This window comes from Microplitis mediator, chromosome 2 (genome assembly GCF_029852145.1).
Source record: "Microplitis mediator isolate UGA2020A chromosome 2, iyMicMedi2.1, whole genome shotgun sequence".
NCBI lineage: Eukaryota > Metazoa > Arthropoda > Insecta > Hymenoptera > Braconidae > Microplitis > Microplitis mediator.
In genome coordinates, this window is record NC_079970.1 from 13,201,734 (window position 1) to 13,229,202 (window position 27,469).

Sequence of the window (27,469 nt, forward strand, 5' to 3'; positions counted from 1 at the left end):
GCTTTTTATTACAGTTTCCTACTTTTCTTTCAATATTCTTAGGAAATACAAATTTCTCTAAGAAAATCATCAATATCACGTGTTGTTTGAGCAATATAATTTATGTATTTGTATAAATAATAGCCATGTGGAAGGGTGAAAGCTCAACACTACCTGTCATAAGCTACTTTTTTGATATTCGATATTTTCGACTCAATTTCACCGTTTATCTGATCAGAGTAACAAACTAATTAAAGTATAAATATTATTTAATATAGATAGTGGTATTGGAGAAATAAAATATGTTCATGAAAGTACGACAAAAATTGTTCCTGGTGCTGTATCATTTCAAAATACGGAGACGATGATAAAGGTACCCGTAGAATAAATCATTACAAATCTACCAACTTGATGAATTTTTTTGGAATTGCAATATTGTTTTCTCTCCTTTTTGTTTCTAGATGTCAACAATAAGTCCAGTTGGTACATTAGCTTATATAATTGACGAGGAAGCATTATTGGTTCGAGTTAATAATGGATGGCAATACATTGCGGTAACATTTTCAAACTATCTTGAAAGTATTAATTTCACCATTTTCTCTAAACTCTATCTTTACGGATTCCAGCTTGGATCTCTCCTACCTATATCAGCATCCCCTCAAGCGACCACAAAACCTTCACCATCACATCCTCCATTTGAAGCTTCGAATCTCATCAACCAAATACCTATAAAAGCGGACAGTAAAGCGGTCAGTATTTTTATTAATTATGTACATATTGTATAACTCAAGTCTTAAAAAATTTAAAACTACACCACAAATATATTTTCAATTCAGCTCCCTGCACTCGCGAAATACAAATCTATTTTTTCCTATGAAAAACAAAACATACACTTCTCACAAAAATTAAGGGAGCAAGAAAAAAATCCAAATTTTTGAGGGATTTTAAACAAGTTGTAACTTGTAAAAAAATGGTCGTGCAGCAAATAAAAAAAAGCAAATTGTACCTCTAAGTGTCTAGTTTTTGGATCTAAGTTTGAAAATTTTTTTTTGAAATTATTTTTTGAGTAATCTTAAGAAAACCACTGAAAAAAAAATTTTAGAAATTTTTTTGGTTTTTTTTTTAATCTACGGATTTGCAAAAAATTTTCTGAGTTAACCTCAATATGGACCGGATAACTTGTTTATTCAGCTCTAATTTGTTTTTTTAAAGATCTTAATACCATTATTTCTCGCTAAGATATCGGTGTTTGAATGGAAAAAAATCGTTTTGTCTTTGATTATTAATATCTCAGTAACCAATAATCGCACAGAAAATAGAAGGTTGGTTTCGAAAACTTAAATAAATACTCTACAAAATTGGCTATTGATTTTAGAAAATAAAATTTTTTTTGACATTTTCTTAAAAATTCTCAAGATGGTAAAACGAAAAAATTTGAAAAATTATAAGTATAATGCCAAAAATAAAAGCTAACTAAATGAGCTTCAGAATAATTTTTTATGAAAATACACTATATGTTTTGATTCGACGTTAGTTAAAGATACCTATGTATATATTAAAACTATCGGACCAATGGTATTTCAGATTCTATTCGAACAATTATGATAGATTATGGTTTTATTCCTCGAAAATTCTACCATGAGGTCCAAGGCAATAATTTGCTTTCAATGAAATCCACTAAAAAAATAATCTAAGATTAAAATTTGATTGTGATATATCATAGTGTCATACTTTAAATTAGTACTGATATTTGCAATAAAAAGCCTATCAGAGTATCAAACGACGATAGGTATAGTAGATATAGAGAATATAATCATCATAACTAATGTTAATCTTGTTATCGATACAACATATCATTTATACACTGTCGATAAAACAAAATTGTATATATCCATTGAATTGAGGTGTTTGGATTTTATGAGTGTCACACTGCAATAATATAAATTAAAGTAGCTCCATGAATTTACTTAGAAGTAGGAGAACTAATGCAATAGCAAAATTTCATTATATGAATGGTAAAATAAGTAATTTCTTGATGTAATGCTTGAAATTGATCAGAAGAGTATTTTTTTTGTGAGCATGACATTAAAATGAACATAACTAGAAAACAATGCGGAATTCGAAAATACTTTGTTTGGTATAACTTCTAGGGAATAAAATTGTCTAAAAAAAGGTCCCATGATATTTTGTAATAAGTCTGATAGTTTCGCCGGAAAAGTAAGAAAAACTCAAAATTTAATATTAATTCGACTTCAACCTCAAATAACTTTTGAAAAAATAGATTCCGCAAAAAATGATAGGAATCTTTTTTTGTAGAGCATTCAATTCCCTACAAAAATATGCCTGCCAATTATTTCTGTGACGGATCGTTAGCTACTTATAAAAATCAGAAGACATAAATAAAATTTTTCCCATGTTATTCTTATGGGAAATAGAAAAGTGCAATGCGGACAATGTTAATATTAATCTTAAGAGCTCTAATTTTCACAAGCGTCTTTTTTTATCTAAACGAAACTTTTAAACCTGTTTGGAAGAAAAAAAAAAAATTGTTTGTTTTTTGAATCACCCTAATATATACACACATATATATATATATATATATATATATATATATATATATATATATATATATATATATATATATATATATATATTAGGGTGTGTCATTTTAAGGCTATATTTTTTTTTTACAGATATACCAGAAAATCTGGTAGTATATAGAAAATAAAGAATTATGCCGCTGGACTAAAGGGTTTACGTCCAATAGCGGCTTAGCTCATCAAAAAATTCGATTTCCCATTTAGATAACACGGGAAATTTTTTTTTTCAACTTTGAGTATTTTTAACTCGTGAACAAATCAATAGATTGAATTGACCAATACATATTTTTGTAGGAAATTAAACGCTCTACAAAAAAGGTCTCTTATCATTTTTCGATCAATCCATCTGTTCTAAAGTTATTAGAGCTCGAACTCAAGTTATAATAAATTTTGAGATCTTTTTACTTTTTCGGCAAAACTATCAGACTTATTATAATATGTTATAGGGTCTTTTTTGTTCACAACTTTATTTTCTAAAAATTATCATCAGTAAAGTTTTTTCAAATTCCTAATTGTTTTTTTGATATTTTTATTTCAATGTCGAGCTCTTGAAATCGATCAGAACAACACTTTTTTAAAAGCTTGAAATTAAAATGAAAATAACTAGAAAACAATGCGGAATTTGAAAAAATTTTACTGATGATAATTTGTTGGAAATACAATTGTCTACAAAAAAGATTCTTTGATATTTTGTGATCAGTGTTGACGGTATATGGATGTGAATATGGATATTGATACGTGGTAAATAAGAACGAGTGCTGAGTGTTACGTCCCGGTGGTAATTGGGACAATGGGGGAAAGAGATTTTATATTTTAGGAATCTACAGATTCCCAGGAATAATCCCTGATCTTGAAAATAATTTAAAAATTTTATTTTTACTTACGTTGGTGGAAAAAGGGGACCGATTTTAAAAAGGGTACCTTTTCCTCTTGCTGTTATTCCAAAACTATCAGCTCCACGTGGTCGTCAGGAACTCCCTTGTACGGCTCCAACTGGGAAGGTCCGGTCAGGAATTTATCCGCGTAAAAGTGGAACCTTGGATCTGGGTCGCCGATGTAGACGAGAGGTATGGGCCTCTCGACCTCAGTGATCGGGAACAGTTTATATCGAAGTTTCTTGACCTTAAAGGTTTTTGAGAGTGAAGTGACACTCCTTACGAAGGACAAGTTAGGTCTGATTAGTGGTTGGTGGTAACGTTCACCAGAACACAACTTGTCATATTCCGAACAGGAGTCACACTCACAATATTTGGGTTTTAGATCAGAGCCCTTAGGCCGGCGTAATTTTGGCGCCATTGACTCTGTTCGAAAACATTTTATAACGATATTTTGTCTCGAAAGACGCTCTCAGAAGTAATTAAAAGAAGAAGATAAAGTAATCAGTCTGCTCCTGACTTCGTGACGCAGAATTCACTCACTGACTCGTAATACGAAACAAAGGAAAATAGTTAAATGTTCTACTTGATTTGAATGATTGTGATCCTTTATGTTTAGTGTCTTATAGGTAAGAGGGAGGTAATGGATTTACAGGAATTTTTGGATGTACTCAGCGAATCAACGAAATGATCATTGACCAACCCAGGTCGATCTCTTGTTGCTATCCATCATCATCGTGTATCCTTTTGGGAATTTTGGGATAGCTATTTTCTTTGGTAATAGGAATGGGTGGAAAACAAGGTTTGAGTATCGGGTACAGGTGGGTTGAGTGGGATTGATTTTACCTTGAAAGACAAAAAAAAACAAATATGAACTGACAAGAAAACTTGATTTTGAGTGCAAACTTTGTTTTATAAAAATTTTAATCAGTAAGCAAATCTCTGAGTCTCGAGTAGGATTTCAAATATAATAGGTTTCCAATTATAATCTAATTGATATGTTTCTTAATCAAATAAAAGGGTAGAAACCTTTTCTTTTATTAAACTTTCAGAAAACATGTCAATAATCATAGGGAAAAGAAAATTATAATTTAAATATTACCAACTGATTACAATGAATTGAAAGCTCTCAAATAAAATTTGTGAACAGAGAAAATAACTTAAAATAAATTATATATTCTTGTCTAAATTGAATCCTTTGAGAGAAGCTCAAAATGTTAATGACCTCGAAAATAATATTATTAAAAGAAATTTTATTTAATATATTTTGGATAAATTTAAATGAAAAAAAAAGAAAAAAAAAGAAAGTTTTATAAACAAATTTGAATTAAATTTAACTGCATTAAATTGGATAGAATTTAATGAACAACTTCAGTAAAACGAGAATTTTTATATTTGAAATTTTCTTGTAAGTTAACTGAATTATCAAAAAAAACAAAATAGTGTTTCGCTGAGATAAAATAATGATTATGAAACTCCTTAATGTAAAACAAAATTTCTATAGGAAATGTTTATGTTTTAATACAATATTTCTCCAACGACGATTCTGAATTAAACAAATAACAATAATGATATTTTCTCTCAATCTAATAACCTCCGATTTTGTCCGTCGGATAACTCAACTAAGATGATTTAACTAGCGAAACCTCAAATTTTATTAGATCTTATTATTTAGAAATTAATGTTAATTCCTAAATGATTAAATTAATGGTTGTTGTCCGTGTGGAAGGTCTGTTTTAAAAATTGACATGCAAAGTCTGTTTATTAAATTTATTCATAAAAATTATTTAAAGTTTTAGAAGAAAAAGAAAAATAATTGTTTCACAAATGTTTCACAAATTCTGTGTTTTGTTATTATATAAAAGGGAAAGAGAGCATACTTTCGTAAACCAAATAAAATCGTTACCTGTTATTGTGGTAAAACTGAAAAGAAATTCTAAACTTTAAATTTCACACACTTGTTTTAGAATCACCAAATTTTTATAGATTTCTCTCGAGTAATATTTTAATTTATTTGTTTTAATTGCCCATATATTCACAACACAAGTAGTAAAAAAAAAAAAGAAAATCACTGCATGCTTTTAGCTTTTAACGAAGGGAAAAGAAAGGATTTTTAATTTTGATGTTAAGCGAACTTATTGAAAATTTTGACTGCAATTTGCTATATCCTTGAAACAATCCGTGGGACCTTGAAATCCGTAATTTGAAATCTCCCAATGAAAATTTGAAATCCTCGAAATACTCGTAAAAATTAACAATTGAACTCCTTGAAATAGTATTCGCAAAATAAAGATTGAAATCCTTGAAATATTAGTAAGATAAAAACTGAAATGAAGGCGGGATCACACCCGAAAACTGTACTCTGTAAGAAAAACTCAAAAGCTGGGTCGCACCCGGCAGTAACGAAGTGTAAAAACGAACTAATTAAATTAGCGGCTGCAGTGACTTTCTTTCTACATTGTAATCTTAGATGGCCCCCCCATGGTAGGGGCTATGAGAAAAGACGCAGAAACGCTCTCCCATAGTTATTGTTTAATCATCAAAAACTTTATCAATGATCCGGCTCTTCCGGCGTTACCAGGAATCTTTATTTATTTAAATAAATACGATATGCTTTATAAGCAATCATATTTATTTAAACAAATCTGAGATGCTGTCGTCATCTGATAAATTTATTAATGAATAAATTATTTAAAGTTATAGATAATTTTTAAATATTTCCAACCCAAAATATAATAAATACTAGGTAATAATCAAATTTACTATCTTGGTAAATTTACTTTCAAATTTGAGGGTTTTACAGCCCTCTGAACTGTCTTTTCTTGGTTTTTTAGTATTAGGATAGCAGCAAGAGTAAGTTGGTCGCTTACTCTGGCTGCGGGCGTTTCTTTTCATTATTCTTGGGCCTTGCTCTTATTGTTTTACTCCGCCCGGTACTCAGGTTACCGTATGGTATTCCTAACGCCCACTCATGTTTTGTTTCGCCTTCTCGTATGCTCTCTTTCGTACAAAGATGGTGTATTTAGGAATTGTTATTATAAGTATTATAATTAATTAAATTATGTTTATGCATCCTGCATTTTAAATGTTTTGTGTATGTATGTCATACATGCGGTATCTCTATATTATAAAAAAAAGTATATTTATAAATTTAATTGTATAATGAAGAGAAAAGAAAATATTTGTATGTTTTCTGTCATACATGCAAATTTTAGTGTATGTCGTACATGCACATATTGTTTTCTTAAATTTTATATGTATGTTCATATCAATAATTAATTTTGGAACTAATTTTTATATATTTTTGTTGCATTTATACCTACACATATATTTCTATAAGTACATATACATAATATTGTATATGTACGCATATGTACATATGTCATCAGTATATGTACAGATATAAATGTTTGTTTTAACCTTATTTATTTATTGGTAGGAAATTCCTATAGACCTGGTTATCTTCTTAATATATATTTTTATGTATGTCGTAGTTATTTATGTTTGAATGTTATTATGCATTTTCTTAATAATAATAAAAGTTATGTATAAATATATATATATATATATATATATATCCATACATATATATAGTTATTAACTTAAACTTACGTTTTTCTCTGAGATATAAGTTTTGTGAAAGTATCGTACGGGGATGGTCCGTATGAGTTGTTCATGCTGGGCATTTCCCAGAATAATAATAATAATTTTGGTGGGTTTATTTGAAAAAGGTGTTGAAGGGTGACGAGGACGTAACACCCTCCCCCTTAGTTGAACACACGGGGTTATGGATCGTGTGTTCTACGAAGTTTACTTAGCAAAACGGGATCGACACCCTTCAAGACATCAGATGTTGACCCGATTGACCCGCTATCTCTCAAGTCGTATAGACTTCTACTGGCTGCACTATAATACTGTCTTGGTGGTGGTACTGGTGGGGTGCTGATTGGCTGGTTGACGATGACTTCTGTTGGTGGATCTTCAGGTTTATTCGGTTGTTGAGAATTTCTTTGATGGTGCCTGTGTAATAGATATGAAGTGAGTGCGTTCCAAAGAGCACCGAATATCTCTTTTCCGCAACCATAAGTTTCATGCAGCGCTTTACCCTGGATAATCGTATCGGCCACATATTTGAAAATTTTAATAATCATTAGTATTGCCATTATCCCCGCACTTACTGACCCGAATTCCACAAAACCACCCCATATCTTCTGTGCAGTTGACTCCGCAATTCTGTTTAGTGCGTTTTCGTCCAATAGTCCTATCAACGATATTTGTTTGTCTCCGGTTGATCTTCCCGTTACACCCCTAGCTAATGAATTCAATAATGCTTCTCTTTCCACCGGAAACATGATGCGATCTCTTAATTTCTCCAAATCTTCTTGTGAATAGACTCCGCTTTGAGCTAGATGCATTGGTTCGTTATAACTCCAGCTGGGTTCTGTTTCCGGCTTTAGGCTTTGTGGTAATGGAGCTGTCGATACCTTTGGTAAAAACTGGTACCACCTTCCATCAATATCAAATTGAATGGGCAGGAATTCGTTACATTCCACAATAGTACCCTTTTTAGTTAAGGTTCTTGATTTTGGAGTCAGGAAGTAACTTTCATTTTTGTAAGTAACAGGTAATTCTTGATAACATACCTCTGCTTGACGTTTCTTAACCGGTACTCCGATGCACTTGATGACATGCACAACTTCACCAGCGATGACTGTATAATACCCGGGTACTTTCATTAATGCGTAGCTGAACTGGTCTGGGTTAATTGAAGACAGGGCCAGGCTATTCATTAATATTCTTCTCTCCAACTCACAGCGATGGACCAATATGTCATGATATAGATTTTCCATTTGCAAACGGATGTGCCTTTCAACATATACAAATTTTGAGTTGATGTAGGTGAAGATGTCCATGTTGTCGACTTTAACTTTTCCATCATTAGGTGCCCCTCCTCCTTCGACGATGAACAGCTTCGGATGCTCTGTGCTGATGACCCTGAACCCACAAAGGTCATGTACCACCTTCCTGGCCAATGCGAATGTAATATCTTCTGTAGTGACTGTATATACATCTGGATTTGGTGCGCTTCCAATGATGTGAGTGGCCATCCCCTCGTATAGAACTCCAAACTTGGTGAGTGGACAACTGTCTGCAGGGATGTCTCTCCAAAACGCTGAATATCCTGCTCCATCTATGCATTTCAAATCTTTTAAATTACATTTATGCCCTGACCTCAGAGCAACCATTCCCGATTTAATGTCTACACGACCCATATATTTATTAACAGTGATATATAAGTTGGCATCCACTACCACGTAGGACCAATCTCCAAAGGGATCGCTGTACGATGTGCCCTCGCACGTGCCATCATTACCCAGGGAACCACCCAGCATGACATGTCGATGATTGGTTGCATTCCGCTGGAGACCATTGACTGGAACGTTGTACGCAAGGGGGAATGACCCCGTATGATACATATCGCGACATAATGATTCGCTTAAATCTAGTAAGTAGTTTCTACGGTAATTAGCGACGACTGAGGAATGAGAATGCATTCCACAGCGATGTATTTGTCGATCAATCTCGACTCTACATTCTATAATCTCTACTTCCTTAAAATCTATAGTTTGTAACAATTGTATTTTAATATTTTCTGTTTTAACTTTAGTTTCTGGAATATCACATTCCTCTACATCCAGTAATGATATCGTTGTTAAATTTAGATTTCCTCCGCCACAGTCATACCCCAGTAACCCATGTGCAGAGGGAAGGAGAGCCACAAAGGCAATGAAAATTGGCCAAAATTTCCTCATTATTCCGTAAAATTTATTATCTGCAACAATTAACGAGTTTTTCGCAATTTATTAATATGAACTCTTTTTATGAGGCTACCGATATTAATTTTTACGTTTTGATCAGGTAATATTTCTACTACGTTATGTGGACCGCTATAGTGTGGGTCTCCCTTCCCCTTACGCGGTTCTACAAGTAAATAAACTTGATCACCCATTTTTAATTGTTCAGGCTTTATATTTCGATCGTAATACTCTTTAGATTTTTGTTTAGATTTATTTAAATTTTCAGCTGCAATTTGTTCAGCTCTATGTATTTTATTGAATAATTTTTCTAGATATTCTTTGTAACTTATATTAGTTTCATCACTGACTGGCACGCTTGATGGGAGTCTGGCAAGTTTTCCAAATACCAATTGGTATGGAGAGAAACCAGTCCCCTCATGCCGACTGGTATTATACGCAAACGTGGCTACCTCCAACAACTCATCCCAATCATGATGCTTATCTGTGTATTGTTTTAAATATTCTGTAAATACATGATGTGATCTTTCAATTGACCCATTACTTTGTGGGTGGTACGCTGTGGTATGATATTGTTTTATTCCAAACTTCTTAGCAACTTGTTTCATCAAGCTCGATAAGAAGTTTGAACCTTGATCAGTTAACAATGCCCCAGGTGGTCCGAAATAGCAGATCCACCTGGTGACCAAAGCATTGCCAACTTCAACTGCTGTAGCCTGTTCTAGAGGTACAGCTACTGAATATTTAGTAAGTACGTCTTGTATCGTCAAAATGTAATGATTACCCGACGGTGCTTTGTCTAACCCCCACATTATGTCCATTGAAATTTTATCAAAACCTGAACCGGGTGTTTCCGTCAGTACCATCGGCTGTTTAGTTTTGACTCTAATTAATTTCTTTAACTGGCAACTTGTGCATCGATGTATAAATTTAGCAATGTCTTGTTTTATGTTATTCCAAAAATAGTCGGTTCTAATACGTCTGTATGTCTTACCCATACCTTTATGCCCAGCAGCAGGGGCTGCATGATATTCATTTAATATTCTTTCAATGTCATTTCGGTCAGGTATTTTTATTATTTGTAAGCAAATAGTTATTTTAATTCGTGTATCACTAAATTTATTTATAAGTAAATTCTGTATAGATCCCCAATTAAGTTCGTCTATTTGATTTGTTTTAGCAATGCTAAATGATTTTATATCTAGTGTTTTAACAGATTCATACAAAGCGTTTAATACTCGTTCAACGTTATCCATGGTAGCTGGGTACCATTGGGTGAGCTTTACTACACAAATAAAGCATTTTCTGCTTGTTTTGTATACTACGGGATAGACTTTACCATGTTCTAAATTTTCGGGAATATGAATTGAATCTATTAACTCGACACTTCCTTCATCACAAGATTCTCTATTTGACGTTACAAATATTACGACATTGTCTTTAGCCATGATTAATCTGTCACGCGTTTCAACAACATTTTCCCCAATTTTCCTTGCTAGCGGGTTATCCCGAAAATCCCATTCATCTTCTGTTTCACTACTTTCTACTTCTATGTCTGATATGTCTGTTCCGTCATTGTCATTATTTATACTGTCAATGTCCATATTTTCATCATTATTGTCACCATTTTTGCAATAACTCTGATTTCCAATAGGTTCAGTCAGTGACATGTCTTCTACAGATCCTTCATTGTCTGGTACGCGGTTGTCAACCGGTATTTCTGTTTCGTTAAATAATTCATTAATATTTGATGGTTCCTGTATTTGCGTTTTTGTTTTAGCTCTGATACGTGCGGATCGCCGAAGTATCCGACTTGGTCCAGCTACAGGATCACCTGTTTGTCTGACAGGTGTTTTCCTCTTTGGATTCCAATCAGAGACTTCAGAGTCCTCAGAGGTTGTACTATCGTTAAGTTTTAATTTAGTCCGTTTTTTCCGCCGCGCCATAAAAATTTCTACCGATTCTACAAAGTTTTCGTCGATATCTGTTATTATCGGATTTCTAGATAATGCGTCTGCATTAGAGTTTACTCGTCCCGGTTTGTAAACGACTTTGTATTTATATTCAGCCATACATAATTTCCACCTCACTATACGCGAATTCGGAGAGGTTACTGAATTTATCCAAGTTAAAGGGCGATGATCGGTAACTATTGTGAAGAACCTTCCATAAATATAATGTCTAAATTGATTGACTGCATAAACGATTGCTAACATTTCCTTCTCAATGGTCGAGTAGTTTCTCTCGGCCCTGTTGAGAACCCTAGAGATGTAAGCAATTGGTTTATCGTTATTTATTTCACCTTGACTAAGGCATCCACCAATCCCATAATCACATGCATCAGTTGTTATAATGAATTCCCTGGTAAAATCAGGGTATTGTAAAAGAGGTGACTCACATAATTTGTCCCTCAAAGTTTCGAACGCTTTAATTTGTTCTTCTTTAAATAAAAATGGAACATTCTTCATCATTAGTATTGTAAGGGGTTTAGCAATTTTTGCGTAATTATCGATGAACCGTCGGTAATAGCCCGTTAGACCCAAAAACTGTCTTAACTTCTTTAAATTTTTAGGAATGGGAAATTCTTTTACCGCTTTTAATTTACCGTTATCCGGCTTAACTCCATCTTTATTTATAATGTGACCCAAATAATTAATTTCTGTTTGAAAAAGTTTACATTTATCCGGTTGTAATTGTAATCCAGCTTTCCGTAGCCGTTCAAATAATAATTTTAATTTTTTCAAGTGTTCTTCCACGTTTTCGCTATATACCACGATATCATCCATAAATACGAAAAGAATTATCCCCTGTAACCCAATCAACGCTCTATCCATAGCCCGTTGGTAAGTGGGAGGTGCATTTTTAAGCCCAAATGGCATTCTTACAAACTCGTAATGTTGAAACGGAGTGGAAAACCCAGTTTTATGACGATCATCGGGATGTATTTTAATTTGATGAAACCCACTAGCGCAATCAAAGATAGAAAATATTCCCGATTTACCCAATTGATCTAAAATTTCCCCTATGTTTGGTAGAGGGTACGCGTCATTAATGGTCTTTTCGTTAAGACCTCGATAATCTATTACCATTCGCCAACGTGGCTTTCCCGATGAATCCGCTTTCTTCGGCACCACCCAAATTGGAGCGCTATATCCCGATTCGGAAGGAACAATGATTCCCTTTTCTTCTAATTCTTTTACTTGGCGCATAATTTCCTCCCTATGAATAGGTGGAAATCTGTATTGTTTCTTAAAAACCGGAATATCGTCGACCGTGTTTATCCGGTGCATTAAAACATTAGAGCACCCTAATTCTTCCCCATCCAAATAAAATAATTCTTGATATTCCGTTATCAAATTTTTGAGATTAAAACACTGACCTACTGGTAAACTATCATTTATATGAACTACATCAATAACGCGTTTGGCACGTTCTGCTGTTAAATTTTTGGCTAAAGGTTGTATTATTTTTAAATTATTATCCATGTTTTCAGACACGGGTGAAGGATGTGAGTCTGTATTTTCAGACACAGATGTAAAGGGCCCGCCCAAATTCTCAGATTTAGTTGGTAATTGTAAATCTGTCTCCCCAACGACAGACTCAAAGCATCCACTCGTGTCCTTAGACACGGATGGAGTATTTAACTTTACGTTTTTAGACAAAAACCGTCCATCTATGTCTTTTGACATAGAAGGTGGGAAACCGTTTGCACTTTCAGGTGCAAACGAAAAATGTCCATCTACTTCCTCAGGCGTAGACGAGAACTGTGCGTTTGCATTTTCAGACGCAAACGAAAAACGTCCATCTATGTCTTTTGGCATAGACGGTAAAAATGCGTTTGCACCTTCAGATGCAAACGAAAAACGTCCATCTATGTCTTTTGACATAGACGGTAAAAATGCGTTTGCACCTTCAGATGCAAACGAAAAACGTCCATCTATGTCTTTTGACATAGACGGTAAAAATGCGTTTGCATCTTCAGATGCAAACGAAAAACGTCCATCTATGTCTTTTGACATAGACGGTAAAAATGCGTTTGCACCTTCAGATGCAAACGAAAAACGTCCATCTATGTCTTTTGACATAGACGGTAAAAATGCGTTTGCACCTTCAGATGCAAACGAAAAACGTCCATCTATGTCTTTTGACATAGACGGTAAAAATGCGTTTGCACCTTCAGATGCAAACGAAAAACGTCCATCTATGTCTTTTGACATAGACGGTAAAAATGCGTTTGCACCTTCAGATGCAAACGAAAAACGTCCACCTATGTCTTTTGACATAGACGGTAAAAATGCGTTTGCACCTTCAGATGCAAACGAAAAACGTCCATCTATGTCTTTTGACATAGACGGTAAAAATGCGTTTGCACCTTCAGATGCAAACGAAAAACGTCCATCTATGTCTTTTGACATAGACGGTAAAAATGCGTTTGCACCTTCAGATGCAAACGAAAAACGTTCATTTACGCTTTTAGACGTAGATGATGATTGTAAATTAGTAGATAGAATTTTTGCGCTCTCGTTTGTATTTTCCTTTACAGTTCTCACGATGATCAGATCACTGATTGACATAGCTAAACCCGCTGTACGAATGCTTTTAGAATTTACACAGTCAGGAGTTTTCCTTGTGACGGCGCGAAGATTGGTATCTTGGAAAACCTCTATTGAATCAGATAACCACGGGCATTCTACGATGGTAGGAGTTGGTACTGGAATTTGTATCGCCCGATCGGTGTGGTTTATTGCTCGTATGAAAGTTTTATTGTCGACCTTCATTTCGACAGTACCACCGGCCTCACTGCCTGGTGCAAGATGAATCGGTGGTATCACCCCGACGGGCAACGAACCTTTGGTTACATTTACCATTAAAGAGGTTACCGAATTTGGTGGTAGTGTAGTTGTTTTAGCAATAAAAAATGGTAATTTTACGTCCAAAAATTTAAAAGTATCGTCATCATAACAAACCGTTGCCCGATGTGTTCTGAAAAATTCCGATCCCAAAATTCCCGCGTAATGGGTTGGGAAGTCGTCGTCTACTACATGAAATTTAGTGGAATAACCCATTACATTGATGTTTATACTCCCCAATGTAAGAACAGGAGTGGGTATGATACCCAACAGACTCAACTTATAATTTTCATTTATTTTATCCGAATTAATTAGCACACCCTTTTTTATTAAATTTACTTCCGCCCCAGTGTCCAACATTACTGTTATAGTTAATTTAAAATCTGCCGAATTCAATAAAATTGAAGGAATATTGGTCTGTTTAATGTTTACCGTTGCGGTTCCTATGACCCGTTCGGTCGTAGTTGGACTTCCGGTTCTACTGGTGCCGACGGAATGATTACGTTTACTCGGGGTTCCGTCGGTTTCTCCCGAGCACCTTGCTCGTTTCCCGGATTAGATTTTCGTTGTTTGATCTGATACAATTTTTCGAATTCCCGGCAATCTGTGATATCGTGAGAAAACGTTCTGCAAAATTCACAATAAGATCGGGAACTAGTATTCACCGGCCCCCCTGCGTTACCTCGATATCGATTAAAATTATCATAATTATTATTAGTGTTATATCTACTATCATTTTGATTCGAACGATTTGAATAGTATTGATCACGCTCTTTTCTATAACACCGAAATGAGGTGTGCCCGTTTCCTTGACAATAATTGCATTTCAGGCTACGATACCCATTACTGTCACCGTTTGCGTTATTGTTACCGTTAGTATTTACGCTAGTATTATTTGCGTTGTTCCGATTCGAATTATTATTATTATTATTGTTAACGCTACTACTTTTGTTATTGCTATCACCATTATTATCATTATTTGTATTTTGGATTACTGAAATTTTCGCATTCTTTTCTGGAAACACCATTTTATCTCTTGTACTCAATCTATAGACCAAAGTAGCAGCTTGATAAGTTCTTTCTAAAGTATCGTGAGGTTTTAATTGACATTCAATACGTTTTAATGGTGGTAACCCGTTGAGAAACGCTTCTATTGTGTCATTCTCCAATTTTAATTTTGTTTCTCTCGATAAGAAAGCCCGTTCGCTACTTTCAGCGTGTAAAATTTCTCCGTGTAAAACTTGTACACGATTTATGTAGTTAATGATGGGTTCGCCCGGTTTAATAGTTATGTTTTCTAGCTCGGCTTTATATTGACTCGCTGTCCTTTGAGGATCAAAAATGCTGCGCAAAAGTTGTTCTAATTCCGCGAACGTATTGTACTCACTGTTTTCTACAGCTACACGCGCTTGATCGGTAAATTTTTGTCGCATCAGCTCCAAGAACGTCTTTTCCATTCCCCTCGGTAGCATTTTTAAAGCTCTTTGACACGTACGAAGAAATTGCGCGACGGTCATATTTTTACCATTAAATATAGGCACGTACGCGAGAGCGTCTTTGATTGAAATTTGTCCGAGTGAAGAATTGGGAAGAATACCCGGATTTGGAGTTTCATTTCTTAACTCCTGCCTCATGCCTTGCATCTCTTCTTGCATACGAGCTAATGTTAACATAACTTCATTATCTATAGTAGAATTCAATCGCGATTGCTGGGGTTCCGACCCCCTTTCTAGTGCATCTAATTTAAGATCGTACTCCCGATGTTTAGCTTTTAAGTCTTCTTCTCTCTGTTTAAGACTCGCCATTATTTCCGCGATCTTTTCTGCATCGATTTCTTGTTCCTTTTGTTTTAATTCGAGTTCATATGACTCAAGCTCCTGCTGTCGAACCACCAGCTGTGCTTCCAGCTCACGTAGTTCGGCTTCCTTCATGGCAGACATTAAATGTTATTCCCGTAACGTACGAACGGAATTAATTAGCAAATAGAAAAATACGCTCTTAGTCAATATCGGTTTATTCCGAATTATTAGTACTTATAAAAAAAAATTATACTCGGGTGCAGGATGTACCGCACCTGGCAGACAAAATAATGAACTTTAAAACAGATGGACTCGATTAGCTATCAAGAAAGCAATTGTCTATGACGACTTGTATTATTTCACGTGCTTTAGTACAAATGCAGTAAAATTGGAAACTCCAAATACAAGATCGGAAGTAGTTACGCAAGAAAAAACTTTACAAATTCTAAATGAACTAACGTATACGTATTCCCGATAAAATACTGTATACTCGAATTATAATAATAATGAACAGAATGATAGTTTCTTAAATTGTGTTATAATTTTTGTATTTTATAAAATAATTCATAAAATATTACTCAAACAGCTGAGAATAAATAGCAATCGATAAAGAAAAAAAAAAACACAAAATTAATTAATAACTTTTAGATTAATTAATTAATTTTTGGATTGATTACAGATTTATCTGTCAGATAGTTATTAAATTATTGGAATGATTACCCCCAATTCAAAAATAAATTGTAAATTACTGGAGAAAACCCCTTAAATTTAACGCTTGAAATAAAATTTTTAATCTATCTTAAATCTATTTTAAATCCCCATATAGATCAGAGACCATCCCACCGCTGTCACCATTTTATGTTACGTCCCGGTGGTAATTGGGACAATGGGGGAAAGAGATTTTATATTTTAGGAATCTACAGATTCCCAGGAATAATCCCTGATCTTGAAAATAATTTAAAAATTTTATTTTTACTTACGTTGGTGGAAAAAGGGGACCGATTTTAAAAAGGGTACCTTTTCCTCTTGCTGTTATTCCAAAACTATCAGCTCCACGTGGTCGTCAGGAACTCCCTTGTACGGCTCCAACTGGGAAGGTCCGGTCAGGAATTTATCCGCGTAAAAGTGGAACCTTGGATCTGGGTCGCCGATGTAGACGAGAGGTATGGGCCTCTCGACCTCAGTGATCGGGAACAGTTTATATCGAAGTTTCTTGACCTTAAAGGTTTTTGAGAGTGAAGTGACACTCCTTACGAAGGACAAGTTAGGTCTGATTAGTGGTTGGTGGTAACGTTCACCAGAACACAACTTGTCATATTCCGAACAGGAGTCACACTCACAATATTTGGGTTTTAGATCAGAGCCCTTAGGCCGGCGTAATTTTGGCGCCATTGACTCTGTTCGAAAACATTTTATAACGATATTTTGTCTCGAAAGACGCTCTCAGAAGTAATTAAAAGAAGAAGATAAAGTAATCAGTCTGCTCCTGACTTCGTGACGCAGAATTCACTCACTGACTCGTAATACTAAACAAAGGAAAATAGTTAAATGTTCTACTTGATTTGAATGATTGTGATCCTTTATGTTTAGTGTCTTATAGGTAAGAGGGAGGTAATGGATTTACAGGAATTTTTGGATGTACTCAGCGAATCAACGAAATGATCATTGACCAACCCAGGTCGATCTCTTGTTGCTATCCATCATCATCGTGTATCCTTTTGGGAATTTTGGGATAGCTATTTTCTTTGGTAATAGGAATGGGTGGAAAACAAGGTTTGAGTATCGGGTACAGGTGGGTTGAGTGGGATTGATTTTACCTTGAAAGACAAAAAAAAACAAATATGAACTGACAAGAAAACTTGATTTTGAGTGCAAACTTTGTTTTATAAAAATTTTAATCAGTAAGCAAATCTCTGAGTCTCGAGTAGGATTTCAAATATAATAGGTTTCCAATTATAATCTAATTGATATGTTTCTTAATCAAATAAAAGGGTAGAAACCTTTTCTTTTATTAAACTTTCAGAAAACATGTCAATAATCATAGGGAAAAGAAAATTATAATTTAAATATTACCAACTGATTACAATGAATTGAAAGCTCTCAAATAAAATTTGTGAACAGAGAAAATAACTTAAAATAAATTATATATTCTTGTCTAAATTGAATCCTTTGAGAGAAGCTCAAAATGTTAATGACCTCGAAAATAATATTATTAAAAGAAATTTTATTTAATATATTTTGGATAAATTTAAATGAAAAAAAAAGAAAAAAAAAGAAAGTTTTATAAACAAATTTGAATTAAATTTAACTGCATTAAATTGGATAGAATTTAATGAACAACTTCAGTAAAACGAGAATTTTTATATTTGAAATTTTCTTGTAAGTTAACTGAATTATCAAAAAAAACAAAATAGTGTTTCGTTGAGATAAAATAATGATTATGAAACTCCTTAATGTAAAACAAAATTTCTATAGGAAATGTTTATGTTTTAATACAATATTTCTCCAACGACGATTCTGAATTAAACAAATAACAATAATGATATTTTCTCTCAATCTAATAACCTCCGATTTTGTCCGTCGGATAACTCAACTAAGATGATTTAACTAGCGAAACCTCAAATTTTATTAGATCTTATTATTTAGAAATTAATGTTAATTCCTAAATGATTAAATTAATGGTTGTTGTCCGTGTGGAAGGTCTGTTTTAAAAATTGACATGCAAAGTCTGTTTATTAAATTTATTCATAAAAATTATTTAAAGTTTTAGAAGAAAAAGAAAAATAATTGTTTCACAAATGTTTCACAAATTCTGTGTTTTGTTATTATATAAAAGGGAAAGAGAGCATACTTTCGTAAACCAAATAAAATCGTTACCTGTTATTGTGGTAAAACTGAAAAGAAATTCTAAACTTTAAATTTCACACACTTGTTTTAGAATCACCAAATTTTTATAGATTTCTCTCGAGTAATATTTTAATTTATTTGTTTTAATTGCCCATATATTCACAACACAAGTAGTAAAAAAAAAAAAGAAAATCACTGCATGCTTTTAGCTTTTAACGAAGGGAAAAGAAAGGATTTTTAATTTTGATGTTAAGCGAACTTATTGAAAATTTTGACTGCAATTTGCTATATCCTTGAAACAATCCGTGGGACCTTGAAATCCGTAATTTGAAATCTCCCAATGAAAATTTGAAATCCTCGAAATACTCGTAAAAATTAACAATTGAACTCCTTGAAATAGTATTCGCAAAATAAAGATTGAAATCCTTGAAATATTAGTAAGATAAAAACTGAAATGAAGGCGGGATCACACCCGAAAACTGTACTCTGTAAGAAAAACTCAAAAGCTGGGTCGCACCCGGCAGTAACGAAGTGTAAAAACGAACTAATTAAATTAGCGGCTGCAGTGACTTTCTTTCTACATTGTAATCTTAGATGGCCCCCCCATGGTAGGGGCTATGAGAAAAGACGCAGAAACGCTCTCCCATAGTTATTGTTTAATCATCAAAAACTTTATCAATGATCCGGCTCTTCCGGCGTTACCAGGAATCTTTATTTATTTAAATAAATACGATATGCTTTATAAGCAATCATATTTATTTAAACAAATCTGAGATGCTGTCGTCATCTGATAAATTTATTAATGAATAAATTATTTAAAGTTATAGATAATTTTTAAATATTTCCAACCCAAAATATAATAAATACTAGGTAATAATCAAATTTACTATCTTGGTAAATTTACTTTCAAATTTGAGGGTTTTACAGCCCTCTGAACTGTCTTTTCTTGGTTTTTTAGTATTAGGATAGCAGCAAGAGTAAGTTGGTCGCTTACTCTGGCTGCGGGCGTTTCTTTTCATTATTCTTGGGCCTTGCTCTTATTGTTTTACTCCGCCCGGTACTCAGGTTACCGTATGGTATTCCTAACGCCCACTCATGTTTTGTTTCGCCTTCTCGTATGCTCTCTTTCGTACAAAGATGGTGTATTTAGGAATTGTTATTATAAGTATTATAATTAATTAAATTATGTTTATGCATCCTGCATTTTAAATGTTTTGTGTATGTATGTCATACATGCGGTATCTCTATATTATAAAAAAAAGTATATTTATAAATTTAATTGTATAATGAAGAGAAAAGAAAATATTTGTATGTTTTCTGTCATACATGCAAATTTTAGTGTATGTCGTACATGCACATATTGTTTTCTTAAATTTTATATGTATGTTCATATCAATAATTAATTTTGGAACTAATTTTTATATATTTTTGTTGCATTTATACCTACACATATATTTCTATAAGTACATATACATAATATTGTATATGTACGCATATGTACATATGTCATCAGTATATGTACAGATATAAATGTTTGTTTTAACCTTATTTATTTATTGGTAGGAAATTCCTATAGACCTGGTTATCTTCTTAATATATATTTTTATGTATGTCGTAGTTATTTATGTTTGAATGTTATTATGCATTTTCTTAATAATAATAAAAGTTATGTATAAATATATATATATATATATATATATATCCATACATATATATAGTTATTAACTTAAACTTACGTTTTTCTCTGAGATATAAGTTTTGTGAAAGTATCGTACGGGGATGGTCCGTATGAGTTGTTCATGCTGGGCATTTCCCAGAATAATAATAATAATTTTGGTGGGTTTATTTGAAAAAGGTGTTGAAGGGTGACGAGGACGTAACACTGAGTACGTGTGACTGCTTTGGAGCATTTATTAATACTAAATTTTATAGCAGTAATATTGTCTATATTTAGTTAGGATTAAGATAAGGAATATAGAGAATACATATAATAATATATAGTTAGATATGAGTATATATAAATGTGGGACAGTGACAATGTTGTTGTATGTCCAACAATCAGTCTGATAGTTTTGCCGGAAAAGTAAAAAGATCTCAAAATTTACTATAACTTGACTTCGAGCTCTAATAACTTTTGATCAGATGGATTTATCAAAAAATGATAAGAGACCTTTTTTGCAGAGCGTTCAATTCCCTATAAAGATATGTACTAGTCAATTCGGTCTATTTATTTGTTCACGAGTTTAAAACACTCAAAGTTAAAAAAAAAATCGGTCTGTCAGTTGACCCTGCGGGCCAGCCCCAAAACTTCCCGCTGTTTTCGAGCTCGTTGAGCTCGAAAACATTATTGTGAATACATTTTCGAGCTCTTCGAGCTCGCAAATACTTTTTATCTATTGTTTTGTAAAAAACCATTTTTTAGCATTTCTTTCTCCCACGATATCTCGCGAACGAATTAACTGATTTTGATAGTTGAGGTGGCAATCGACGCGTTTTATCAAGTTCTGAAGCTGATCAAATTTTGAAATTGATTTATTTAGCCGTTTTTGAGAAATTTCAAAAAAACCAAGGAAAAATTTTTTTTTGAATTCTTTCGTCAACGGTTTCTCTTGAACGAATGAACCGATTTTGATGGTTGAGGTTACATTCGACGCGGCTTATAGAGTTTTAGAGCTGATTAGATTTTGGAATCAATCCATCGCGCAAATTAAAAGTTATCCAAATAAAACATTTTCGAAAAAATTTTATTTTTGAAATATCTCTGAACGCACTCTACCGATTAAGTTCAAATTTTTACGGCTTCAAGACATTAACAAGCCGCGTCGAATGACACCTCAACGATCAAAATCGGTTCATCCGTTCAAGAATTATAAATATTTACATACATACATACATACGTACGTACGTACAAACATACATACACTCGGACATCATCGTGAAATTAGTCAGGATAGCTTCCTAGGACCTCGAAACGTCAACATCTGATGGAAATTCGATTTTCGTAAATCGGACCGAAACCAATAACTTCCCGAATTTTTGAAAATTTACAATTTTCTTAGCGGGAAGTTAAAAATATTTTTATTTTTTTAACGTCTTATGGGCTCAAAAGTTACTTCATATTATAAAAAGAATCCTCACGAAATTTCAGCCAGATATCTTAAAAATTGAGCTATCACAAAGGGGGGTCTCCTTTCCCGTTTAAAACACACGCGAAAATTTTTCATTTTAGTTTTCCGTTTAAAAGACTATGAAAAAAGTTTTTTTTTAGTTTTGCCTAGTATGATTTTGTAGGAAATTAAATTCTCTACAAAAAAGTGCAGATGCATTATGTATGTCAAACGAACTGGGAAAAAGTTACGGGGCTTCGAAAATCAACAAAAATTTAGTTCAATCAGTGTTCAATTTTTTTTTTATTATTTTTCATTTTTATTGCATCAAAAATTTTTATTTTCCAATTTTAACGATCACGCTCTTGTAGAAAATTTAATTTCTTTCAAATAGTATCTGTTATCATATATACGTCAAATGAATGAGAAAAAAGTTACAAGGCTTTAAATGTCAACGAAAAACGAAGTTCACTTTCCGTTGACATTTTAGTTCAAAAAATTAATGTTTTAAACTTCACTTTTCGTTGACATTTAAAGCCCTGCAACTTTTTTCTCATTCATTTGACGTATATATGATAACAGATACTATTTGAAAGAAATTAAATTTTCTACAAGAGCGTGATCGTTAAAATTGGAAAAAAAAATTTTTTGATGCAATAAAAATGAAAAATAATAAAAAAAAAATTGAACACTGATTGAACTAAATTTTTGTTGATTTTCGAAGCCCCGTAACTTTTTCCCAGTTCGTTTGACATACATAATGCATCTGCACTTTTTTGTAGAGAATTTAATTTTCTGCAGAATCATACTAGGCAAAACTGAAAAAAAAATTTTTTCATAGTCTTTATAACGAAAAACTAAAATGAAAAATTTTCGCGTGTGTTTTAAACGGGAAAGGGGACCCCCCCCCCGTTGTGATAGCTCAATTTTAAAGATATCTGGCTGAAACTTCGTGAGGATCCTTTTGATAATATTGTAGTGGTTGGTATCTTAAATTAATATCACTTATACACTACAATGATAACACACTTATATTAGAAATAACAACACCACAATTAACAGCAGTAAAAGAAAGCAAGAGCAATATATAGTTTATTGAGATACAATGTTTGCTGTTTAACTGTCAATATAAGACTGACTGACTTTAATCGCGCATCTATAAAACAAGAGAAGAAGGCATTTGTTTTCTAGCTATTCAAATATTTAAAAGATCAGTTTCACATTCGTTACACTACCCCCTTCTCAATAAAATTATCGTCCCGATAAAATTTGTGTTGGAAGAATCGAACTTAATTGAAATTAAAACTATTTACAATCTTCGTTCGATTCCGCTATGGTCCCAACACACCCTATCTATCACCCTACAGGGAAAAAAACACCATAGCCCAAAAACAACCCTGTAGGCTAACGCAAATATAATAAAAAAATAAAAAAAAATAGTCTATAGTTTAATTGAGCTAAGAATTTATAATAAAAAAATAAAATATTCTGCTAAATAGTTAATCGATACGCGTGACTCTATTTTCCTATTCAGCGAATCAAATAAATAAAATTAAAAAAATGTAACCCTCCTCTTGATTGAATGGACCTTCAATGGGAATGGGAACAGGTACGGGATGGGAACAGAAACTCCTTCCTCTCCTCCTTGAAGGACTAGGAATGGACTCCTTCTCTCTTTCCCCAATAAAATTGGAAATATTATCTGCACATAATAAAGAACAAAACAAGTATCTCCAACATTTTATTAAATTTTATAGCTAAACATATTTCATCGTTACATCCTATTATTTATCAGTTGTTAATTATCAACTTTTATTATCGTGATCAATTCAATAATTTTGATCTTATATGCTCAATGTTCTGCCGTTCGATTCATCCAGACCATTCTCCGATATGTCATCTATAGCTAACATATCAATGATACTGAATAACACACGTTGCAACGAATTTCATTTTTCTCCCTAAAAGCTCCTCGGAAACTCTCCAGGGCATCCATCTATCTCTCAGAAGTCGTGGCCATCAACAAAAGAGAAATGTCGACTGTGTCAACTCCGGATGGATCCCAAAGCTCCAGTCAGGTTGCTCTTAGCCATTGATAAGTCCTCAGAATCAAACTTTTGACCCTCGTTGAGCTCACTTAGATCAAAAGAAATATCCAGTCTCCGATCAATGACTGAGGAATCTCGGGAACCCCGCAACGATTAATCGTTCAAGGCCCACGGCCAGACTTCCCTTCAGCTAATATACTCAAACCCAGAACATTTCCAGTCCTTATAGAATCCCGGGAATCCCTTGAACAACGTTACCACCGAGATCGTTCAGAGCCCTCAGCCAGACTTCGTTCAGAATCTCGGGAACTCTTCAGCAACGTCTACAGTGTGGCTATTCAGGGTCCACTGCCAGATTTCTCTTAAGGACTATACCAGTCTTTAGCAGTCGTTCAGACATCTTCAATTCTATCAGTTTGCAAGATATCCTAGACTTACTAATTGACTACAGAATCCCGGGAACCCTTTACAACGTCTACACTGAGATCGTTCAGGGCCCCAGCCGGACTTCTCTTTTATTTTTCTTATTGATCACAGTACGGTGCAAGACGGTTTACATGCACGATTTTATATTTCCCGTTAGGAATTTTTCTGATTCTATAAACTACGTTATTTAGCCTATTTTCAATTTCATAAGGACCCTCCCAATCGCATTGAAGTAAATAAATAAAATTATTTCCGTTAATATCGACTTTTCTTTTTTTTTTTTTTAATTTAACTCATGATAGTAATCTCAGCAGTTTCACAAAATTTTCCTATTTATCCATATAAAACTTATTTATTGACTTCATAAAATACTTGAGGTATTATATAGCCCAGATAAAAATTTTCAAATATTACTATCTATACAAAATCGTTTATCTATCGTTCTTCATCATAGAATCATCAAATGTACCCGGTTTATTAATCATGTCAATCGATTACAAAACAAAAGAGCGGTTAGATGTCACGATATTTTTAGCTAATTTGTACTTTTTTTTTTTTTTTTTTAATTGTATCTAACTTTAATTATTATTGAATAATGATACATCACCAAATTTATCCTTTCCCAATTGTATTTTGTCCACAAGTTCAATTTGAACTCCTCAATCAATTCTATGAAAATTTTTACCGTCTTTACTTTTTCCTGTTTTAAAAAAAAAAAAAAATAAGATTATCCGTGGTTTGGTGTTTCGATCACTTTTATTTTATATTTTTATCACACGCGTAATTACTCAGACTCGCACTAACACAAATTGATAGAAATATTTTCACAACACTAATTCATTAATCACGAACTTTTTTTTTTTTTTTATGTAGTACATCACACAAATAAATTCAAATATGCACTTTGACACCGATTAAGAAAAATATTTTCACAAAACTTAATTATTTAATCACTGAATTCGTTTAAATTATTACACGCACTTGAAATCTATATTATAAAATATATTCACAAATTTTAATTAATTCATCACCGTATTTATTTATATTACTACGCGAACTTTAACACTATAACACATATCCACAGAACTTTTTTTTTTTTTTTTTTTTTATCACCGAATTTACTTATTTTACTACACGCACTTTAATATAATAACATATATTCACAAAACTTATTCAATTCATCACTAAATTTATTTAAATTCACACGCACACTTTATCACAAATTTAAAAAAAATATGTTTTTACTAAACTCGTTTAATTGATCACTGAATTTACGTCTTTTTTTTTTTTTTTAATATCAAAAACACGATCGTTTCAAACTTTTGCCTTTCCCGTCGCGTCGCAATATTTTGACAGCTATTTTTATTTTATATTTGTAAATACACACGAAGGTTACGCGCACTTCTGACACCAAATTGTAGTGGTTGGTATCTTAAATTAATATCACTTATGCACTACAATGATAACACACTTATATTAGAAATAACAACACCACAATTAACAGCAGTAAAAGAAAGCAAGAGCAATATATAGTTTATTGAGATACAATGTTTGCTGTTTAACTGTCAATATAAGACTGACTGACTTTAATCGCGCATCTATAAAACAAGAGAAGAAGGCATTTGTTTTCTAGCTATTCAAATATTTAAAAGATCAGTTTCACATTCGTTACAATATGAAGTAACTTTTGAGCCCATAAGACGTTAAAAAAAAAATATTTTTTTATTTTGGGACACCCTAATATATATATATATATATGTATTAGGGTGATCCTCATTTTGGACATTTTCGAATTTCTATGTTTCTAGAGGCTTATGTAGTTCGAAATAAATATAAAAAAATATCCTCCAAGTTTCAGGTCTCTATCTCAATTTTAACCCGTGCCGAACAGCGATGTAAGTTTCCCGTTTGAATAACATGGGGTTTTTGGCATTGAACGATTAATTTTTCATTCCGGGCAAAGTAATTGTCAAAATATTTGAAACTCTGTAGACTTTATCTTTATAGTAGTAGCTACTTCTCAGAATTTTTACAGATTTTTAGCTACTATAACTTTGGAGGTACAGCAAGATGAGGAGAAAGAAAAAATAAAATTTTTTATTGTTATCTAAAATATTTTTAAATAACAACAAATCACTCTGAATCCTTATAAGGAGTTCTTACTTTTTTTAATTCTCGCACCCAAGTAAACGGCATATCCGTTGCACTTATACAGTAATCAAGAATTTTGGCCGAGTCTTGCTCACAAACAAACGAATATTTCCGAAAAATTAACGCACACTTCACTAAATGAGGCAATATTGCATCAATGTGCAGTAGAGTGGTCCTTTGAAGGATGATTTTTGAGATAGTGTGCCGCAAAAATTTTTTCCAGATTTTTTAAGTCTATTGTATTTATTTAAAAATAGATCTATGTTAGGAATAATTTATTATAGCTATAAAGTTGAAATCAAATCACTATTTTGACATTATAGTCCACAAAACTAAAAACTTTTTGTTTATTATTTATTGCTTAAAATAAATAATAAACTTAAAGTTGACTAATTTATTGAAGCAAGTATTAAAAGAAAATTAATTTATTTATATTATTTATTAAATGTTAATATAGGCATAATATGATCAGTCACATAGATATACCGATCTCAGATATCGATTGAAATCATCATATATCTTTTAATAAGACACAAAATCAAAAAATATAAAAAAAAATTTTTCTGGAAAAATCACTAGCAAATAACGAGCGAAATTGCCTCATTTAGCGAAGTATGCGTTAATTTTTCGGAAATATTCGTTTGTTCGTGAGCAAGACTCGGCCAAAATTCTTGATTACTGTATAAGTGCAACGGATATGCCGTTTACTTAGGTGCGAGAATTAAAAAAAGTAAGAACTCCTTATAAGGATTCAGAGTGATTTGTTGTTATTTAAAAATATTTTAGATACCAATAAAAAATTTTTTTTTCTTTCTTGTCATCTTGCTGTACCTCCAAAGTTATAGTAGCTAAAAATCTGTAAAAATTCTGAGAAGTAGCTACTACTATAAAGATAAAGTCTACAGAGTTTCAAATTTTTTGAACAATTACTTTGCCCGGAATAAAGAATTAATCGGTCAATGCCATAAACC

At 32.8% G+C, this 27,469-nt stretch overlaps 2 protein-coding genes across 8 annotated transcripts in view; one reads left to right on the plus strand and one right to left on the minus strand.

Moving 5' to 3' along the window:
- Positions 1-27,469, plus strand: part of LOC130664099 (collagen alpha-1(XVIII) chain-like) — an 826,723-nt gene that overhangs the window by 569,251 nt on the left and 230,003 nt on the right. For all 5 annotated transcript variants that reach the window (XM_057463858.1, XM_057463861.1, XM_057463863.1 and 2 more), the window contains 3 exons: positions 258-352; positions 441-533; positions 606-728. In XM_057463858.1, the coding sequence (XP_057319841.1) occupies positions 258-352; positions 441-533; positions 606-728 (311 nt within the window). The remainder of the gene's footprint in view (positions 1-257; positions 353-440; positions 534-605; positions 729-27,469) is intronic.
- Positions 3,514-20,641, minus strand: LOC130664100 (uncharacterized). 3 transcript variants are annotated; one of them, XR_008989299.1, is made up of 4 exons: positions 20,503-20,641; positions 16,900-17,137; positions 7,067-9,287; positions 3,514-3,701 (listed from the first exon to the last, which is right to left on the minus strand). XR_008989299.1 is itself a non-coding variant. In XM_057463864.1 (3 exons), exon 3 carries the CDS (start codon positions 9,265-9,267, stop codon positions 7,240-7,242), a length of 2,028 nt encoding a protein of 675 aa, XP_057319847.1. In that variant the 5' UTR covers positions 9,268-9,287; positions 16,900-17,137; positions 20,503-20,641; the 3' UTR covers positions 6,915-7,239. The 3 variants fall into 3 exon arrangements, 1 of the variants encoding a protein (XP_057319847.1); XR_008989300.1 differs by lacking the exon at positions 20,503-20,641 and having other exon boundaries at positions 16,900-17,397; XM_057463864.1 differs by lacking the exon at positions 3,514-3,701 and having other exon boundaries at positions 6,915-9,287.